The following is a 22,086-nucleotide window of genomic DNA, read 5'->3' as shown; positions in this document are numbered from 1 at the left end:
GCTCTCGCGCGGCTGTTTTTGCAGGTTTAAATGCAGCGAGGAGCTGCAGCACAGTTCAGTTTCTGCTGAAGTAAAATGTCATAAAAATGACCTCCAGACCGTCCCTGTACGCGGCGTGAGGAGCTGTTAGCAGACTCGTGTTGACGTTTCTGTGCTGCTGAGCTGAGTGCTGTCTGCGTCCTCTCCAGAGAGCAGCGCTGACATCAGGAGGACCTGCAGCAGAGCGAGCTTCGGCTCATCCGGCACATTTTTACAGCTTGAACTCACAACACAGCGCAGCGGCTTCATGTCCCGTCCCTGGAAGTGTTAGTGTACAGATCCTGCAGTAAATTCCCCAAAATGAGCGCACTGATATTTCTACTAGGGCTGCCACAAACGATTATTTTGATAGTCGACTAATCAGATCATCATCCATTGGAGGTACAGCGTACAGCTTATTGCACCAGCAGCATCTGGTCTTATATAACTATCATTAGCTTACAGCTTGAAGTGTTTGTGCTAACTAAAAATAAAGACAAGATGGTAGTTTATTAATTTTTAATGAAATTTGCAGATTGTTTCGGTGAAGTTTAATAAACTCCTTGCTTTCTAAAATATAACAGGACACCGGAGTATATTCTCCAGCTTCTGATAATCAGCTGTCTGCTTGACAGTTTTAGCTGTGCAAAAACTATAACTTTAATCTCAGCCAAACCGATTTACTCAGGAACAAATAAAATACTAAAGAAAGCCAAACAATAACATTTTTAAGTTATCTAAGTGACTCATATATCATGTTTAACCTGACTAGCGAAAGACGGCGGTGGGTTTGAAAACGATGTGCCGGGAGTCCGGTGTTCTCACGGCTCTAGTTAGCCTTGCCCCCGCCTAGCTATCGAGCTAGTGGGTAACAGACGTCTCCGAAAACGTCGGAGCGCTTTTGAAAATATGCGGTGTCCTGATAAACTGAGCCGATATTTGAGGTTTACACAGCTACATTCTCGCCTGAAAATATGTTAAAGGTTTATTTTGTGACCCAGAAAGAATAATAAGAGTAAAGTTAAAACTAACTAGCTGCCGCCATTGTTGACAGCTGCGCTATGAATTCTGGGACACAGCTTCTTCTTCTTCGGGGTTTAATGGCAGCTGGCATCCTTGTACATGCAGTGCTGCCATCTTCTGTTTCAGTCTGTTATTACACTCTTAAATCCTACTACTCATTCCTGCGTCCTTTGTGATCTTACAAAGCTTCAAACGATGCGTCGACTATTAAATTAGTCGTCGACGATTTTAATAGTCGACATAATCGTGACTAGTCGACTAATCGTGGCAGCCCTAATTTCTAACAGCCCTTTGTTTTATTACGTCAGTCTCACGGCAGCTCTTACAGCCATAAACTATAAAGTGAACCTTTAATTTTACACAACGTCCATGTACACGAAGGGAAGTTGTTAAATCAGGAAGGTTTAGACACGTGAAAGTACTGATCCTCAACTCATAGCGCCACCATCAGGCCAGAGTTTAAATTTGTCACCTTGTTTATATTGACATTTATTAGCTCCAGCTCTGTCTGTGATTGGTTAGGTGTGGAAACACCATCGCCACCTAGTGTCCAGGAGGTCTCATGATATATTTACATAAATCCGAGTTTTGGAAACTTTTCAAAGATACTTCAGTTTGTCCCCTCATCGATCATGAAAACACGTTTATTTCTCACACTTGCAGCTTTAACGTCTCCCCGCAGACGTCCACAACCTCGACGGTTTTTTCCTCCTCCCGCCTGGACGGAGGGCAGCTTTATAAAAACACTGTTTCTCTGTCCAGGCTGCTAATTGCTGTAATTTCCTCCCTCGGACAAAAGCTCCCCTGCAGCCTGTTTAACACCTCAGAGCTGCCGATGGCTCCTCTGGGTTTAACGGCTGAACAGCTGCCTGCAGAGAAATACCAAAGCACGGTTTCCAACTGTGCGCCACAAGCAGACAAACGCTGCTATCTGCAGGTTGGCTAATGAGAGATACTGCGATGCCGTGTTTGGATCGGCTGTCGCTCGGCTCAGAGTCGTTATGGTCTTCTGTCAGAAGACGACTGCGGCGGTTATGCTTGATGTGTTGGTCATGTTGGGGTGTGCACAGCTAGTTGACCGCATGGTTCAACCTCACTGGTCACAGGTCGGTGTCCTCCATGTGCCGATCCCAAGCTCGGATAAATGGGAGCTTCTGGAGTAAAATGTGTGCCGAATCAAACGCACGGCTCCATCTGCTGGAGCGATTCCTCAGGAAGGGGAGGAGCTGGCCGTACCTTATTAAATGAATTATCTTCATTTTTATTTTATCGACTTCCAGCGACACGTTTAATCTCCTCTCTCCCATCAGCACGCCAAAAATAAATTCTGCTCTTATTCCTGTGAATTTTCTGCTTTGCTTTCCTCGTCTTATCCGATCACGTGATCAGTTTTCACCAGGATCTCTGCACTCCCGTGAAAAACTCCACCCTCACTGTTAGGACTTAGGAGGGTCAGCCAGGTGCTCGTGATCAAACACATTGACTGATCTCTGCTATAAGAGCAGAGCATTTGTCAGTGTGCAGCCCTGGAGCCTTCTGGTGGGATATAATCTTCACAGCTTAGCTTTGCAAAGCTGATCGAACCACACGGCTTCAGCAAACGTGACAGATGAGACCAAAGTGCAGACGTTCGTCCATAACACACAAAACCAGCATGTCAAAGACCTCAGACCAACTCTAAGCACAGTGGTGGAGGGATGATGGTTTGTTTTTCTGAGTGGACCATGAACAATGATCTGATCCAAGCTGCTGCAATCAGACCTCGGCCTGACTTTAATGCTGTGAAGCTTCAGAGAGCTGTGCATAAACAAATACCTGCAAACCTCAATGAACTGAATCAGCGCTGTAACGAAGAGTGGGCCAACTCCCTCCACAGTGATGCAAGAGGTTGATAACGCCACACAGAGTGCTGCTGCTGAAGGAGGCGCCACACGGGGGGAGCTCAGGTCTGCACAGGGTAAACCCCTCTGACTGCATGTCCAACAAATCTTCCCATCAAGCCTGAACAGCTGCTGGAGCAGCAAATATTTTATCATCATGCAAATATAACAAATATTCTCTTGTTTACTTCTCCATCACTGGTTTGTGCTGCTTCCCTGATGTAAGGAGGACGCATGTTCTCCCTCCATAATCACGTTTTCCAGAACTGCGGCAAAGCTGCACAGAGTTGATTATATGTGTGTCACATCAACATCGGGGCAAGCACAGGTCTCTCAGAACATTTGTAATCTGAAGAGTTCCGTGTCTTCGTTAAGTGATATATTCGATTACCTTTATTTAAGTCAGGAAACAGTTGAATTAAGTTTGTGCAACATCTGAGGAGGAGTTGAACCTTTAGGTGTCAAAGTGCAGCCTTTCACCTCTGACCTCCACGTCTGATCAGAACAGGAAGTGTGTGCTGGTATTGATCTGTGTGCGTTATCTGCAGCCTGGGTCAGTCTCGGTGACACACCCCTCTCTGTTCTCTTTTTGGTTTCACCTCCCGACTTCCTGTTGGACCGTCCCATCTTGATAAAGCAGCAGTGTGATGTCACCGCAGTATGATTGGAGGAAAGCGTCCGTGTTTACCGGCTGCTATAGCAACTGGGCCTGCCTGCTGCTACAGGTTGACAGACAAAGCGGCCTGTGTGTGTGTGTGTGTGTGTGTGTGTGTGTGTGTGCGTGTGTGTGTGCGTGTGCGTGTGTGTGTGCGTGTGCGTGTGCGTGTGCGTGTGCGTGTGCGTGTGTGTGGGTGTGTGTGTGTGTGTGTGTGTGTGTGTGTGTGTGTGTGTGTGTGTGGACAGGTGGTGGACTCTCAGACATTCCCAGTGGAGGTTTGGCCGGAGTCAGGTTTCTCCACACACACACACCCTGGGCGTGCCCGTGACGCTCTCAGTGTGTTTGTGTTTACATGAGTATATCTGGACTCGCTCTAATTGTTTTTTCACACGGTTATTTTCGTGCTGCCGACTGACGGAGGCTGAAACTCCACCTGCCAGAAACCCGACCCCGCAAACCGAACACCTGCACGCCGCCCAAAAATGCGGACCAATGAAAAGTTAGACAGGTGAAGTTAGCGCGTCACAAAAACATACATGTGTGACTAAAACCAGTTTCTCCCCAAATCGTTCAAAAACAGATCAACGAAAGTCTCAAAGTCAAACTCAGGGAATAAGAATCCTGCTGTGTTGTTCCCAAAGTCGTGTCTAACACCTGCCGGGACACCACAGCTCCCACACACACACACACACACACACACACACACACACACACACACACGTTGGGATGTCCTATCTTGTGGGGACATCTGATTGACATACTTTCTCTGACCATAACAACTGTAACCTGTTACTCAAACCACATTTTGTGTCTCAAAAATGTCTCTAAATTTGTGGGGACGTGGATTTTGGTCCCCACAAAGATACGAATACACACTCTCACACACAAACACAAAGTTTATTTTGCTCTTGCCTCGTTGTGACCACTGCAGGTGCTGTGCTCATGGGCACGTGAGCAGTTGATACGAGTGATTTGAACACAGTGGGAATGAACGTCTGTGAGCGGTGAGGGGAGACCTGTTCGGTGTTTTAGACCGTGAGTTTTGGAGCGTGTCCACCTGCTGTGTGAACCCAGGTCGAGTTTTTTATGTTTCAGTTTCTGATATTTCTGTGATGAGCATCAGAAGACTTTTATCTGCAAATAAATGAGTCGTCGTGTCAGTGTGTCTGCAGCTGGAGTGGGACAGGTGTATCCTGGCCTCAGCTGTGACTCAGAGGTGAAGAAGCTCATGTTCGGCTCAGACGTTGGCCATAAAAAGCTGGAATCCATGACCCAAAGTGCACAGAGCAGTTCAGCCCGACACGCGTCCGCTTTGTGTGTGAGTGGAGCGCATGGATGACGGAGATCCAACATCTCACTTCGCAGTCGGACACGCCTCGCCGCCGACATCGAATCGCTTTATAAGAAGAGTTCATCAGACCATCACGCGGCCTGTTTGGCTCATCAGCTGATTAACGCTCTGCAGATTGCGGCGTGTCCGGTAGCAGCAGACAAATCGTTTTCACTCTCTGGTGAGCTCGTCATCCCGCCGGCCGGTTCTGACCTTTTCACCGGGCCTGGATCATCCAGCCGCTCGGCAAATATAGAAGCTTAATCCATCACGCAGGCAGGGAGGCAGGCGGCAACAGAGGGGGGGGGACTTCCTGTGGACCGCCACCTCACAAAGACCGCAGCGCAGTTTCACAGACGGAGACCGAATAAGTCGTCTCCACTCGTGACGGAGTGCAGAAGTCCGATGTCTCCGGCTGCTTTCAGTCTTCGTCACACGAGCAGCTTCAGGTTCTCGTTTCCTGGAATCCTGCCAGATGAGTTATGGCGGCGGTTAGCTGCTAATCTCAGCAGATATGGCGATATGAAAACGTGTACAGTGATGACTCTGCCCCACGCACAGCTGATGACACAAAAAGCTTTTTGTAGCCGAACACCGAACATGTTCAAAGCTGTAAAGTTGGATGTTTTAACGTCGGAGCCTCTGAGGCATGACTCGCTTGTACACCTCAGAGCAGGTGCAGCTTTTGGAGTTTCACTTTTTTAGCCCTTGAAGTTGAAGTTACTTCTTCAAATTTAACGAGCCTCATGATTAAAAGTTAATAATAATAATCAGTTGTGAGAGAATTGTGAATATATGTGGAGCATGTCAGATAGAAACTGGGGAGGAGTGATTTCCCTGCAAGAAGCACGAAAACAAACATCTGAAGCTCCGCTGGTCTCTGATGGGTGGAGCTGTGTGGAGCTGTGTGGGGTTTAAAGCAGACGAGCTTTGTCTCTCTCCTCCTCCTCCTCCTCTCCTGGCCGAGCATCTCCGTGGCGGTTCAGGCAGGTTCGTGTTGTTATGTAAGGCCGGCGTGCGGCGGCGTCCCATCTCTGCTTCCTGTCTTTGTTCGGCCCTCTGAGGCGTCCACATGTCTCATCAGTGGCAGCAGACCTGAGATCAGCTAATTATCCGAGCTGGAGTCCCTCGTGGACAGGATGAGACAGAAACATCCAATTATCCTTCTGTTCGTGCTCGCCGCTCTCTCGCTCGGCGGCTCTGAGCAGAAGCAGGTGTGCGTCCCCTCGCCGTCTCGGGGGCTTTGGAGGCCCGAGCGTGACGTGGGTGATTTAGTATGCAGCCAGAAATAGTCTGCTGAAAATGTAGCTGCTCAGCTGCTTTCTGCAGCAGCACGGCATCCTCGGTGTTCTCCACCTTCTGCTCGGAGCCCAGACACAAAGGTGGTGCAGGGTACCTCCACAGACCTCCACCTCAGAGTGACCCGAGTGTGTTTGCAAGATTGTGATGGAGCTTTTGTGTTAATAAAGTTACAGATTCACAGATGAAGACCGGTCTGGTTTCACAGTTCCAGATAAATCGACCCAAATAACACATTTGTTTGGTTTATTCTTAATTATGTTGATAATTATCCTACGAAATAAAATCCTTAATGAACTTTTTGTGTATTTGCAGTGTGTGAGTGTAAATAACAGACAAACTTTGGGTTTAGTTCTTTTTTTTAATTAGTTTTAAGCTAATTTAGGTTGTTTAGTTACAAGAGGACGTTTATTTAATGATGTATCTTCAAGTAAAGTCATTAATTAAAAACAGCAGGGGGCCTAAACTTGAACCTTGTGGTATACCTGATGGAATATGAGGAGGAGCAGAGCTGAAAGCAGATTCTAGGAAACTTGATCCTAATCTTTAGACGGTGAAGGACTTAAAGAGGTGACGCTAAGAGCCAGACTGTAGATTTCTGCTTTTTATTTCCACCATGCTGAGTTTTGAAGAATGTGGAAGTTGATAACGTCTGCTTGTCTTCCCTTTTCTCTGCAGCTGTAAATTTAACCTGAAAGGGAAGAAACTATAAAAAATGTGGAACATCTCGAGCTGTTAAAAATATTAAATATTTACAAAAACAATAAACACGAACAAGTGAATTAAACAGAACAAAGCCACAGCCTAGATACTGTGTGTGTGTGTGTGTGTGTGTGTGTGTGTGTGTGTGTGTGTGTGTGTGTGTGTGTGTGTTTGCTTGCAGAGCCACACAAACACTGAATGATCCCAGCACAATTAGGCGCAGTGACAGCACTGTCTGTTTACTCGAACAGACGCCGGCACACACAGCGTTGTCCACCTCTTCACACACACACACACACACACACACACACACACACACACACACACACACACACACACACACACACACACCCCTCTGCTCTGCTTTTACCCTCCACAGAAAAATGCATCTTTCAGTCCCGTCTGAAGGTTGATGAGGTTGATTGTGTCAGGTTGTGAAATCTGTTTCCCTAGAAGAAAGTTTCTCAGGCTGTGATGAACCTGCGTCAGCACATGAGCACAATCTTCATGTAACAACAGTAACATAATAACGACTGCTTCAGTGAACGAGCCCGTCAGCCTGCAGCGCAGAGCTGTGTTCGTGATGCTTACATCATCGTGGGAACTTTTTTTCTTCTTATTAATAATTTAACAACAAACCAACAGCTGATTGGCTGAAAGTAAAAGTGAGAAATCAGAGCTGAGCAGCTGGAGTGTGAAGACTTCCCCTTTAATACACAGTGACGTGACCTCTGACCTCTGCTGAGTCAGCTGATGCCTCACATCACTTTCGTTTTTATTTGCCCTTCTTCCTCCTCTCCTCTGCTGGAGCTGAGAGCAGGCTGGGAAGTTTAGATCCACAGCGCCCCCTGCAGGAGCAGCCAGAGCTCTGCAGGCTTCAGTCTGACTGCAACCTGCACATTTATCCACCCATCCATCGTTTTCTACCTCTTATCCGGGTTGTGGGGACAGCTTCAGACCTTCTGTGCTGATATTAGACTTTCAGTGGATTTGACTGAGATTAATATAGATTTGAATGCTGGATTATTTCTGGATTAATAAAGAATTTAGTGTTTCAACTCTGGAATTTTAATATAAAAAATATTAAACTGAAACAGAGATATATATGGAGAGAGAGAGATCTATATAGATATTTAAAATAATTATTTTTGCCAATAAAAACAGTTATCTTAATGGGTTTTTTTAACTTGTTATTTAAATTCTATGAAACGACTGGAGGCCTTTCTTTGAGGAAAGTAGAACGGGAACAATTCTTTGCTCAAATTATTCTCATGTTATCTCGCCATCTTTCTGATGTGTTTGACGCCACTAATCGTAATAAAGTCGTCTGTCCTGCGTCTGTCGCGCCTGACTGGCAGAAATCTTCCTCTGATTTGAGCTACTTCTGTTTCCAGATGTTAAAGGTCCTCCGGCTCACCGATTCTCCTGCGGTCAGAGCCCGTACACCAACAGCGGCTCCTGGGACAGGAAGTTCTGCATCCTGACCGACACCCAGCTCATCCTGCTCAACAAGGATGATGAGGTAAAACTGAGCAGCTCCCACAGGTCGTGACCTCTCCACGACACACTCTCTGACTTCCCTCTCCTCCTCTTCCTCCCCCTCAGGTTGCAGGTGACGCTCAGGAGAGCCCCACAGACTCTGCGAAGGCTCGCAGCCTCCGCAGGACGGTCAGCGTCCCCTCAGAGGGACAGTTCCCGGAGTTCCAGGCAGAGGGCGCCACCGCCATGCTCGGTAAGATCAGAGCTGGTTATGTAATACCAGGTGCATCACTGTGTGTGTGTGTGTGTGTGTGTGTGTGTGTGTGTGTGTGAGGCCAAACCCTGCTGTCATCAGGAGGATTAGAGTGAAAACAAAAGAACGGCTGTGATGAGGAGGGTTTGAGTATCTCTGTGACGATGTTCACGGTCATGTGATCACAGACAGAAACCTGCGTCATGTGACGTCACATGAAGAGGAAGCTTCATCCTGGACTCTTCAGAGCTCTGTGTGTGTGTGTGTGTGTGCGCGTGCACGTGTGTGTGTGTGTGTGTGATTAAAAACTATAAAACAGATAAATATTATTTTAGCGTCGAGCTTTTGTGCTTGTTGGCGTTTTCGGCGTCACGGCGACCTGTGGTTTGACTTTAATACTGGGTTAAACACTAATCCTATATTGGTTTAACTGTGACGTTATACTGGGTTAACTAGACTGGAGAAATATATTTATACTGGAGACTACTGGGACAATATTTGCTTAGAAGCTGGATTCATACTGGTTGTTGTGGTGGTTTGTATGAAGCTGGGCCCTGATGGTGTCAGTCTGGGATTTATGTGGGTTTGAAACTGGTTTTACCCATAAACTCGGTTCTATCCTTGGTTTCATACTGGTTATTTGATTTTTAGTGATCCTGTTTTCATGACATTTGTCGGCATCATAACAATCATTGTATTAAAGATTTTTCTACTAAATTAAGGATTCATATATATTTTAAATATAAGATTTAAAAGTGTAAAATATAAAAAAGTCTTGATTTTATTCACTTTGTTTGCATCTAAAAGAAAAAGCGAATATTTTCATGATGTCTCCTACACAAGTTTGAAGTTAGAAACCAGTCGTGGAGCATTTCTGGTGAATTTCTGCTGGTGGATGTTTCAGCTGCCAGATGTTCACAGCTGTCTGAGGCGTGAGAGTTTTTGTGTGCAGTTTGGGAGGTTTGTGTGTAACCTGTGATTGCAGCTCTGGCTCCTGTGACGTGTCGGCGCGCTGCGTCTCTCAGGTGGATGTTTGTCTGCTGTAATGAGGCGTTCGGGTGCAGCCTGTAATTTTGCGGCTCTGTGTGGGAACGTCGCCTCTGACCGAGGAATGCCTGAGGACAAAGCGTCCAGTGTCCGTCCGTCTGAAGGAACGCGGGTGACCCCCGCTGCCCCCGACGCCCGGGCTGAGGGGATTCCCACCCAGAGCTGCAGGGGTCCGCGAGGCTGTCGGGAAACAACACGCCGACAGTTTAAAAAGCTTTGACTCGGAGTTACCCGCATTGATGAGTTTATTGATCAGCTAGAGGACTGATAGAAGCCCCCCCCCCCCCCCCCCCCCCCCCAAGCTCACCCCCACGCTGACCCTCACCCGTCATTCAGCCACACAGGAGCCCATTCATTCAATGACCTCCTTAATCCCCCACCACCCACCGGCCCCTCACAGGGGGGAGGTTATTTATATGTTAATGTGGCCGGTCTGCCCCCACAAAACAGGCCCCTAACAACCAGTATGAACTGGATCTCTACTGGGATTATTCTGGTATTAAATCAGGCAAGTGAGTGTGTGGATACTGGTGTAAATACTTGTTTGAAAAAAAGCTTAACTGGTTTAATACCAGGCTACTGGTGGGAATGTAACACTGGTTTTTAGCTTGGGTACAATATCAGATTTATACTGGTTTCATACTGGAAATTTACAGGATCTAATGATGGAATTTTCTGGGTTTAATGCTTCATTCAAACTGATGTCATTGAAAATGTTCCTGTGTTTACAGTCAATACAGCATTTATACTGGGCAACATTTATACTGGGCAACATTTATACTGGGTAGGGCTGCCACAAACGATTATTTTGATAGTCGACTAGTCACCGATTATTTTTGCGATTAGTCGACTAATCAGATCATCATCCACTGGACGTAAAACTACAGCTTATATAACTATCATTAGCTTACAGCTTTAAGCTTTTAAGGTGCTAACTAACAATAAAGACAAGATGATAGTTTATTAAATTTTAATGACATTTGCAGATTGTTTCGGTAAAGTTTAATAAACTCCTTGCTATCTAAAATATAACAGGACACCGGAGTAAATTCTCCAGCATCTCACACTTCTGATAATCAGCTGTCTGCTTGACGTTTATTCAGCTGTGTAAAAACTATAACTTTAATCTCAGACAAACCGATTTACTCAGGAACAAATAAAATACTAAAAAAAAAAAAAAAGCCAAACAACAACATTTTAAGTTATCTAAGTGACTCATATGTTTAACCTGAGTAGCGAAAGACGGCGGTGGGTTTGAAAACGATTTGCCGGGAGTCCAGTGTTCTCACGGCGCTAGTGAGCCTAGCCCCCGGCTCGCTATCGAGCTAGTGGGTAACAGACGTCTCCGAAAACGTCGGAGCGCTTTTGAAAATATGCGGTGTCCTGATAAACTGAGCAGATATTTGAGGTTTACACAGCTACATTCTCCATGAAAATATGTTAAAGGTTTATTTTGTGACCCAGAAAGAATAATAAGAGTAACATTAAAACTAAGCAGCTGCCGCCATTGTTGGAAACTGAGCTGGGCTGCGCTATGAATTCTGGGACACAGCTTCTTCTTCTTCGGGGTTTAACGGCAGCTGGCATCCTTGTACATGCAGTGCTGCCATCTTCTGTTTCAGTCCGTTATTACACTCTTAAATCCTGCTATTATTCCTGCGTCTTTTGCGATCTTACAAAGCTTCAAACGACACGTCGACTATTAAATCAGTCGTCGACGATTTTGATAGTCGACGTAATCGTGACTAGTCGACAAATCGTGGCAGCCCTAATACTGGGCAGCATTTATACTGGGCAACATTTATACTGGGCAATCGTTGGTTTAACACTGGAGTTTCCTGGTTTTTATTGATGGTCCAGCGCAGACTCACCCTGAGTTTATACTGGTTTAACTGGGTTTATAATTCTGGGTTACAACTGGTTTTATCTGCAAAAACCATTTTGTTGTAGTTACTGGCAGATCTGGATTAAAGCTGGATTATGGCTGGATGATGTGTTTGTTACTGGGGATGAAACCAGTGTCTGTGGGCTGTTAATACTGAATCTGCGGTTTAATACTGGGTTGAATGTTTGATTTTAAAGGTCTGAGGCAGTTTAATAAGTTATACTGGAAATACTGGAAATTGTGCTTGATGAGTCACTGGTTTCACACTAGAATTTTCCTGTATTTCATGCTGGATTTAAAGTGGATTTATTCGCAGGTGTAGACTGTTCAGGATTAATACGATGAGCGATCTTTGTCTGTATCCTGTTCCAGTGCTGTTAGATTTATTTGTTCTGTGTTTTTAGCTGAATTCAGTCTGGAGTCAAACTGATTCGTCTTTACTGTTCAGACTGTGTCCAGAGCGTTTTTGAATCAAACATTTCTGACCCTTTCTCTGAGTTCACTGGATGTTTTGAAACACCCGACACTCTCTGAGACTTAAAACCAGGGCGTGAAGCAAAATACTAAATCAGGAAATTAAACCCTGTTTTATTCTCCTCCTCCTCCTCCTCTTCCTCCTATGCTTCTTTTTGCTTGTTGTTTGCAAACTGAAGGCCGAGCAGCAGTGACAGAGCTGAGATATAATTGTAGTCCTCTGTCTTCGGTACAGTCTAATTACAGTGCTGACTGCGTGCTCATTAAGTGTCTCAGCTCTGCAGCCTCCTCCTCCTCCTCTTCCTCGCTGTGACACAGGAGCGTCCAGCTGAGGTTCTTCCTGGGCCGCGGCCTGATCGCAGCAGATGATCTGTTTGTGAACGTAGCCCCAGGCCTCAGGTCACGCCTTCGCTCACCTGTGCAGGTGACTTCCTGTCAGGCTGCAGGTGGTCACAGCAGGAGAGTCTGTAGTTAAAGGAGCAGTCGGTCAGTTTTGAGGGTCACGGGACTGGAATCCAGGCTGTCAAATAAAAGCAGCACTGGTTTAACTGGAGTAATACTGGGTTTAGGTAAGCTGGACTACTGTAGTACAGATTTATGGTTTAACCGTCTGACTGAGGCTGAATGATGAGTTTCATACTGTGTGTGGCAGACTCACTCAACATTGGTTGGATCCATTCGACCAATCAGTGTTAGTAAAGACATGACTGCTGAAGGGTCGTCTCTCTGGTCACGTGATCGCTGTCGGGCTGCTTTTGAATCGTTTCACAGCTCTGAGATTTTCACTTCTCTCAGCCAACCGGAGTACGAGCTGGAAGTCACACAACACATTTTCAGAAATCCCAGGAAGTCCGGCGACACCTTCTCCTCTGCTCCGTCCCGTCTCAGTACAAATGCACGGGAATGTTTTCAGAGTGGCCATACGGGAACCATTGCACTTCCTGTTCCCCGTGTACTTGTATATTATAGATACATTATTACACGTGTCTTATTACACACGCACAAAGACATGATTGTGAAACGTCTTCGTACTGAGTTAACGGCACGGTTCTCCTTCATGTGTTTGAAGCCAGACCTTTAACCTGAGCTCTCGGAGTGCTTTTCAGTGTGCCTGTCTCTCAGCGTGGGTCCCACACAGGCTCTTTTGTTTGGGGCTGTTTTTAAAGCTCTCGCCACTCTTTGCCGCGCTCTCTGTTCAGCTGCTGCAAAAGTCTCCAAAACGGGTTTTTGTCTTCGCTCCTCGTTGTTGTTTCAGGCTGATCTCTCGTCTCGCTTCATCTCTGGATCTGCTGCATTCCTGTCTGCTCTCCACCTGTCTGCTCCACCACAATAAAACCACCACCTCCTGCTCCAAACTCACCTTCAAAGTAAAAGTCTGTGACACAAGTCTGGATTCAGTCCATAAATTCCTCAAGAAAACAAATGCTGCTGATATTAAAAGTGCTCCCTCAGGCTACATGTGACTCTGTCGTGTTCACACAGACTTAAATCATTCAAGTCAGATCAGTTCGGTCCATCAGCAGCAAAACTACAAATCTGAAAAACACCATTTATATTTGCATCATTCAGATTTATCTGTTCTTTGACGTGTCCTCGGCCACTGATATTTAAACTGAATGCACTGATACTTGTTTGTTTTTTTCACTCTAACGGTTAATTTTTCCTCCCGCCGGACGTGGCAGATTATAAAGGGGCTGTCCACCACACTGGATGTGATGTAACTGCTGGTCATGAGGGTTGGCGAGTGTCTGCAAACACTCTCCAACTGCTCTCTAAGCAGGTTTAACATCTAAACATCACCTTTTTTTATTTATGTCTCCATCATAAAAGCCTCCGAGAAGCTTTTGTTGTTGTTTTGTGAGGTTTGAATTTAACTTGTTGAGCTCGTTGTGTAACGGGACACAAATAGCAAGAGAGAGCCACGAAAATAAAACTGCCAACAAGCTGCTTTAAATGCTGGCTCGTTGTGTTAGAGAGCCGTGGGTTGTAAATGATGTTATCACAGTTTTATACTGAAGGCCGAGCGCTTCGCTAACAGCGCAGTTTCCTGGTTCGGACCTTTATTGTGAAGGTGCGGGGGAAGTGTGCGCTGAGCTGCTGTTTGCTGACGGAGTGAGACCGTCCGGACTGAGTGAGGACATGACTTTAGAGTTATCGCGGTTGTGATGGACTTTCCGGGTGAGTGTCTCTCTCTAACCCTCCGGTCGGACCTCCGGAGGTCGGGCAGACACCGGGAGAAGCTCGGTCTGCTGCCCGCCTCCGGAGCGCTCTCCGCCGGCTGCTTTCGGGCGCGTGTTCGGTTGAAGTTTGCCTGCAGAGCTGCAGCTTCAGGCTCCGCGAGGAGTCGGACCGAGAGGAGAAGTTAGTTTCTCCGATCAGCAGCCTGGCATCAGTTATCGATAAGTTATCGATCACCATCAGAGGTGAACGTGTTCAGCTGATGGATCAGTCGAGCTGCTGCTGGTCTGAATTTTATTCAGACATGAAAGAAAAGAGACGTTCAGCTCTGAGCTTTAACAGGTGCAGTCATAAACTTTCTTTATACAGCGCTTTCAAACACAAACGGCACAAAGAAGTGACGACGAAGATGTGAACAATGATGACAACGTTGTGATGATTATTCAGGAGAACACATTTCTGATTTCTCAGGCCCCAGAATTTGAATTTAAGCTCGAGTGTCTTTTAGTAAGATCCTGACAGTCAGCAGGACTGAGGTGATGAGAACTGCTGGGTGTTTCTGCCTCAGACGTCTTTGAAGGGATGACTGTGCATATAAGCACTAAACAGTTTTTATGTCAGCTCTGTGGGTTTTGCTCTGGAGGAAAGCCAAAACAGCACGGTGGCACGGTGGTTAGCACTGTTGCCTCACAGCAAGAAGGTCCTGAGTTCAATTCCACCATCAGGCCGGGGTCTTTCTGTGTGGAGTTTGCATGTTCTCCCCGTGTTTGCGTGGGTTCTCTCCGGGTACTCCGGCTTCCTCCCACCGTCCAAAGACATGCAGCTTGTGGGGATAGGTTAATTGGATAATCCAAATTGTCACTAGGTGTGAATGTGAGTGTGAATGGTTGTCTGTCCCTGTGTGTTGGCCCTGCGACAGACTGGCGACCTGTCCAGGGTGTATCCCGCCTCTCGCCCTATGACAGCTGGGATAGGCTCCAGCGCCCCCCGCGACCCTGAAAAGGACAAGCGGACGCGAATGGATGGATGGATGGAAAGCCAAAACCTCTCTGTTATGTGTTCATGTCGTCTGTCCTTCCCCTGCTCTCGGCTCGCAGCAATGCAGCTCCTCGCACACGGAGTGGAGCAGGCAGTTAACGACATGCTGTGTTACTGTTATGGTGCAATAAAAGCTTCCTAACAAGTGTTAACCTAACGCAGCGAGCGTGCCAGCAAGGTAACGGGCTGTCGCAGCGCGGCACTTTAATCACCTTTTGGTTCTTTGGTCCCGATCATTGCATCCCTGTCCTGCAGCTCGGGTCGTCAGGTGTACATGAGTGTGTGATGTGGGCGGGTTAAAGCCCTGTATGTAACAGGAAGTCTGTGCAGAGTAGCTGAGGTGGGGCTGTGTCAGAGTCCACATGATGGAGGCTCATGTTCCTGGAGAAAACATGGCTGCGGCCCGTTGGTGATTTGAATGTCAAATCAAAGCTCCGTGTCAGAGGTCACGCCCAGACTGCAGGCAGGATGCGTGATGGCGGAGGACAGGTGAGAGTCAGAATCATTTAGACATTAAAGGTAAACATGTATTTAGAAATGATGATGCATTAAAACCTCCACGCTGAGATCTGAAGCAGAACCGACTTTAGCTTTCAGATCGTGGTTGAACTTTAAAACCAGCTCTCGGAGCATGCTGGGAGTAAAACCTGCTCCAGGGTTATTACACTGGACTGAGACTACAGCGAGTGTGTGGAAAAGAACAAGAGCTCGACTGTAGGAAAAAATAAGATCGACTAAACCTGTATTTTATCAAACCGACCATTATTTCTAACCAGGTCGTTAGAAACCAAGTGCACATGACAAAGGTTGAGAAGGCTGTGGCCCTCGCTCTCCTGACTCACAGTCCTCTGACTTAATCAGCAAATAAATGTTTTCCAGCTCGTTTCTCTAAAATAAATGATATATATTTAAGTGTGAAGCATCAGCTGACAGTCAGCGGGACGTTGTCAGTCCTCAGTAATGCAGAGGTGTGACCTCAGCCTGTCCTGTAGTCACCTCAGCAACAAATCTGGTGACACCTGAGGTCAGGATTCTTCCTCTTATCTCCGAGTTCATTCACAACACATGATGTCATCTTGAGAAACCGGGCGAGCCCCGCCCAGTCTCTTCTGCCTGCGGTCTGTCATCACTTCCTGTGTGAGGACAGTTTAAAAAACAAAAACCTGTGTGGCTGCAGCACCATGGCAACCATTATCACAGCTTACAGTCATTCACTGCTCGGAGTCGTCAGCGTCCGTCCCATGATGCACTTGTTGCTCCAATGCAGAGCCGCTCGTCATCAGGGACAACAATAAAGATCAAAGTGACCTCTGAGTGACCTCAGTTTCATTGTCATTAGTGCTCAGTAATGACCTGCTAGTTAAAGCGTATTAACGAGCTCATTGATGATGGTTACTATAACGGCCAGCCTGAGTCACACTCAGTGTGCAAACATGACTTCAGCCTCTCAGATCTGGAGGTACGCTGACGTCTCCTTACTGCGGGCGCCTGGTGCTCGGCGGCTCTCACGTTTCTTCCGGCTCCGTGCGCTCGGCTGCTCGTCATTATTAACGGATGCTGTGACAGTTAGCCTAAATCGCGGCGCTCCAGCTGTCCCCGCTCCTGCTATGATTAGATCATTGTGTCCCAAATTTCCCGAAGACGACTCCCATCTGAGGATGCACGCAGCATGACGGGAGCTCCCTTTAAAGGAGCACGCCACTGTTTCCTGCAGTTTTGTTTTTAGAGAGTTTGACCTTTGACCTTGCAGGAGGCGGCGTTATGAAAGACCTACAGAGATGCTTCGTGGCAGCAGAGACCACGCGTCTCCACAGGCGCCTCGCTCGCTCTGATCGAGGCTGTAACTGTGATTCTGTCACTCTGGAGTTTAATGAGGGCGGCGTCCTCGCAGCACAGGAAGACGACTGACCCCAGGTCAGATTCGACTGTTTGTAACAGTTTGCAATAATAGGACGAAACAAAATAACATTTATTCAGACTAAAGGTTTATTCCAGAACTTGGAATTAAGAGCTGTGGAAACAAATCTGAAGTCAGCCACAAATTCACGCTTTACATTCGAGCTGATCTGAAATTAAAGTGTCGCAAACAATAATGTAGAGCTCAGAACAGCAACGGGACTTTAAAGAAGCTTACCAAATAACAGAGCAGCAAATGTTTTCAAATCCAGAAACATTTGAGTTAAAAATCAGGTGAAGACGGCGCAGCGTTCAGAGGCTGAGCTGCCAGGAAGTACCAGGAAGCTCCCGGCTCACCGTGTCTGTGCTGATGTTAAAGTCAAAGGATGAATTCTGCAGCTACTGAGTCAGCAGAGCGTCAGCAGAGCGGCAGCGACTTTCATGCATTAAACTGCATCAATGTCCCTAAACACGACTCAGCAGAGTCGCTGCCGCTCTGACATCAGCACAAACGCTGCACCGCGGTGGCGTCCTGTTGCAGCCCACGCTCGAGTTCACGGAGCTGGATCTCGTACACCTGTGGCATCCAGACTGAAAACACCTGAATTCAAAGATACAAGCTGCGGCTCAGGACTGCTTTTAAATGATCCCAGTTTGAGCTCTGCAGGTGAAGATGACCTGATGCTCCACACTGTTAATGAAGCCACAGCTTCAGGAGGTCTGATGAAGCAAGAACGTTTAAGGTCTGCGAAATGTGACAAAACGATCAAAACTTCAGCTTTGATTACCTGTAATAGAAATAATACGTGTAACTGAGTGTGTGGACCAGCTGTTTATTATCCGACACTCGTTCCAAACGTCTTAAATCTGCCCCGACATTCCTCATGACAGAAACCAAAGCGAACGACATCCGAGCCGATCGGGCAGGTGACAGCAGGTTGAATCCTGGCGCCGTGGTCGTGGTTTGAGCAGCGGCAGCGGGGCGAGCTGGTGGCTCAGAGTTTCACTGATACTGTTAATTTATTCAGAGGAATGCGAAGCGACGCGAGAGGAGGCGGCCGACGCACACGGGCCGAACGAGGCTCGACAAACAGAACTGGTTTCATTATGTGAAAAGAAATTCTTTGAATATTTGTTGTGAAAGCGGAGCTGAGTGTGAGGAGGAGGGCTGACGGGGTCTCGTTGTTTTTATCATTCCTGCTGAGAAAAACTCTGATGACAACTGAAGAGAAGGAACAAAGCCGGCACAACAAGTTTAAAAAAGGCGAACGCCAGAGAACGCGGTCGTAGCCCTCCACAGGATCCACGCTGTTCCTACCGTCAGTATTTTCACATTCAAACACTTGAAATTGTTTAAATGTGGAAAGAAGTGATCCCTTCACCCACTGTCACTCTTCAGTGTTTTTTGTTACACGGCTCCGTTAAGAGGAATCTTTTAGTTTGTTGTTTTCTAATAATCATATAAAATATGTGAGATTTGCTGCAGGCTGACAGCCGTTAATACAAAAAATGTGTAAACACTGATAAATGATGTCATGAGCCATCAGACCTGTGATGTAACGGCCGTGAGCCCAGACGCCTGATGATGTTTGGACATGAGGCTGTTTCACCTTCATGCAGGCGCTGTGGCCTCACGGCTCTGCTCTTAGACACCCTCCCACTTTGGGAAACATTCGCTAAAACCAGGACTTTCTGGGAATCTCACCTTATACCTGCTGCTGTGAAAGCTCCGCCCACTCTGCCCTGCAGACAGCTTCACACAAAGGTTTCTTTGTGCAGCAGACTGGTGTGTGTGTGTGTGTGTGTGTGTGTGTGTGTCAGGTGTGTCAACTCCTGAATGAGCCAGAGTTCAACAGAGGTCAGCTTCAGCATTCCTCGCGCTCCTTTCTGATGACATCACATCCACCCATTCATCTTTTCTGAGCGGTGTCACACTACTGACACACACACACACACACACACACACACAGGTGACAGGTTGAACCACTTATGATGGGAGGAGGGTGCTCACGGTTCAGTGTTTACCTGCTCGCTGTCTGCTGAGATGTGATTGGTCAGTATTACCTGGTTGTTTATGTGCAGGTTTCTGTTTGTGGAGGTTTGTCCTCACAGAGCTGCTCATTCATCAGGCGGTCGAGTCGATAACTCAGACATTAAACTAATCAGCCAGCTGTGAGCGGACAGATGTTCAGGGAGCCCTCGGAGGCCGACGGGATTTTAAACTCAAACAGGCTGAAACCATCGCGTGCGCCGACACCAGCAGCTGATGGATGACTTTCTCTGACACCCGATAGCCTCCTCCTGTCCCTCGGCTCTGCCTCTCTCTGCCCTCAGGCTTATTTTTAGCAGCGGTTTTCCCACGAGTCCGTCCGGGAAGTTCGATACCTATGAGCCGACACGTGAGCCGATTTAACCCAAAGTCGTGGTGGTCAGAGGGAGGGCGGCGGATAGATCCAGCAACTGAAAGCCGTCCAGAGTCCCTCAGTGTGCATCTGTTCACACGTTCATGCTTTTATACCTGCAGTTCCTCTAATGACCACTAGAGGCTCTGGCAGTGAGTCAATGCTTGCAACATGTTTACAGCCTGCTTAAAGTTTGTATTATTGGGGGCGGGGCCTGTTTGACTGACAGGCGGCTGTAGCTGCTAGCTGTCTGCTAGCTTGACCTGAACTGGACCAATGGCGCGTGTTTGTGCGGTTGGAAGCTTAATGACATCATCTAGCCAATAACATGGCTGCTGTGAGGTTACTGCTAACAAACGTGGGTGTTAGCACTAATTAGCAGCTAGCTGCATCAGCTGACAACTTTGTTTTTTTTTTAAAAGCATATTTAGATGAAAAGGTGCAAAGTTTCAGAAGCAGTGCACGTGCATGGTTTTACCTCAGTCTGTTAGCTACAGTGTTAGTGTAAGCCACGCCCACAGGTCACAGACCTAAGCAAAAATAGACCAAAGCACCAGACTGGCGAGCTGCTGGTCTCTGGTTTGACCGTGACCCCGTCTGTGAAGGTCGCGGTCTCTGGTGGATCCGCTGAAACGACAGATTGAGCCGAGTTCCCGCTGATCAATATCTCGTTAGCAGCAGCAGCAGCAGGAGGAGGAGGAGGAAGGTGAAAACCTGAGCAAACTGATGATTACTGTTGATCACATGTCACATGTTTGCTGGTTCGATTCCTGGTGTGGCTCATCTGCTGATTACTTGTCTCAGAGTACAGATATTTGAGACACAGCTGATCAATAGATATTTATAGATGATCAGAGGATCCACTGAGTGTGACAGAGGACACTTGGTCATGAGTGGGTTTAAATTTTGCTGCACTGAGTCTACCTGTGTGCCAACAACAGCAGGTGTGGACTGATGCTGATGGTCTGAACGACTCAGGTGCAAAAACAGGAAATAATATTTAAGCTGAACAGCAGGCAGAGCGTCTGCAGACGCGTCTGATTACTGTTTCATAGTCTGCACGCAGCTGCAGGTACAGTTTCTAAAAGTTTCAATAATTTTCATTTTAGAGCAGATCATTAAGAAACTCTGAAAGTCTTCAGACTCAGAGACAGGTGTCGGATCCTGTGCTGAATGGTTAAAGAGCCAGAGTGTGAACATTTGTGTTATTAAAAAGCGTCGACTCTTCAGTCCCGGGTCACCGATGACATAAATTATGCTTTTGAAAGTGATTAATGGTGATTAGCGAGTGATCGGATCAATGAACAGACTCTGAAAATAGAGTTAATTTGCAGGCCTGATGTGATTCGGCCCCCAGAGTTGTGTCCCACATCAGCCGGCTGAGGGGAAACTTATTTGGTAATTATCCTCCGAGGGCAGCGATAAACGCAGCGAGAGAGGAAGAGGAGGGAGGTGCTGCAGAGACAGAGAGAGAGGGAGAGGGAGAGGAGGGTCTGCAGAGAGGAAGGAAGACACGAAGAGGAGGAGGAGAGACAGCAGAACGGAGCAGTTTGTGGGATTGATTGAAGAAATGCGGTAAAACCTCAGCGAGCGGACGAGCGAGACTTAGAATTACTGCTGAGTGGAGAGAGAGGAGGAGGAGATGGGAAAGGAGGCAGCGTGAAGGAGGAGGATGCGGTGCTGAGGAGGGAGGGGTGGCAGAGGGGAGGGCTGGGGGATGCCAAAGTGGAGGACGGGACAAAGACGGATGTTTGCAGCTTAACCTCATTGGCTGACAGGTGGCAGCGGCTCCGGCCAATCCCGTCTGACTCTGTGTGTGTCCTCTCCTCAGATGATGGGGAACAGCTGCGATCGAGGTACCGTCTCCCTCTCTCTCCCTCTGTGTATGTCTCTGTCCGTGTCATGTGACCGACCTGTCATACCGGGCTTCCTGCCGCATGTTGCCTCAACTTTGTCCCGGGAGTGAAAGACCAGCGCTGATGGCGTCCCCGTCAGCGCTCCTCTTCCTCCATCGTCAGGGGTGGTTCGGTTGGTGGGGTGTGGGGGGTTGCATGAAAGTTTGTCCCCGGCTTCCTCGCAGCGCTGCATGCCTGCGGCGTGCATGCGGCGAGCGCCTCGTCCTGCAGCTGGAACCTGATACAGCTCCCCGCTGCTGCATGCTGCGCTCACTTCCTGTTGCAGAGCAGCACGTTTTGTTTCCTCAGCATGTAAACATCATGTTGGCTCCATACGCTGCCGGTCGGACGCCAGCGTCTCTCCACATGTTGTTCTGGTGTCGCCATGACGCTGCTGGCTCCGTATAAGGTGGCGGCGGCCTGAGCTGGGTCGGGGTGGAACTCCCACAGCTGATTGTGGCTCGTGTGTGTCTTCATGCTCCAAACGGCTGCGTTATGAACTCTCATACAGAGGTGTCAAACATGTGGCTCGGGGCCCAACCCGGCCCACTGGATGTGTTTGCAGAGAGCTGCAGAGGAGGACGCGGAAATGTTAGACTCTGGTTTCTGCAGCAGGAAGCTTGGCGAGC

At 47.5% G+C, this 22,086-nt stretch overlaps 1 protein-coding gene across 4 annotated transcripts in view; it reads left to right on the top strand.

Annotated features, from left to right (window-relative positions):
* rasal2 (RAS protein activator like 2) overlaps positions 1-22,086 on the top strand; it is a gene marked incomplete at its 5' end in the record, with an annotated part of 65,185 nt that overhangs the window by 20,031 nt on the left and 23,068 nt on the right. For 2 of the 4 annotated variants that reach the window (XM_080861247.1, XM_080861248.1), the window contains 2 exons: positions 8,305-8,432; positions 8,516-8,642. In XM_080861247.1, the coding sequence (XP_080717373.1) occupies positions 8,305-8,432; positions 8,516-8,642 (255 nt within the window). Of the gene's footprint in view, positions 1-8,304; positions 8,433-8,515; positions 8,643-14,085; positions 14,227-21,393; positions 21,419-22,086 lie in introns of those variants that run through there. The other 2 variants (XM_080861250.1, XM_080861249.1) reach the window with 2 other exon arrangements.

Source organism: Rhamphochromis sp. 'chilingali' (genome assembly GCF_963969265.1).
Source record: "Rhamphochromis sp. 'chilingali' genome assembly, chromosome: 16".
Classification (NCBI taxonomy): Eukaryota; Metazoa; Chordata; class Actinopteri; order Cichliformes; family Cichlidae; genus Rhamphochromis; species Rhamphochromis sp. 'chilingali'.
Note: the sequence above shows the minus strand (reverse complement) of the source record. Positions and strands in the feature narration are given on the sequence as shown.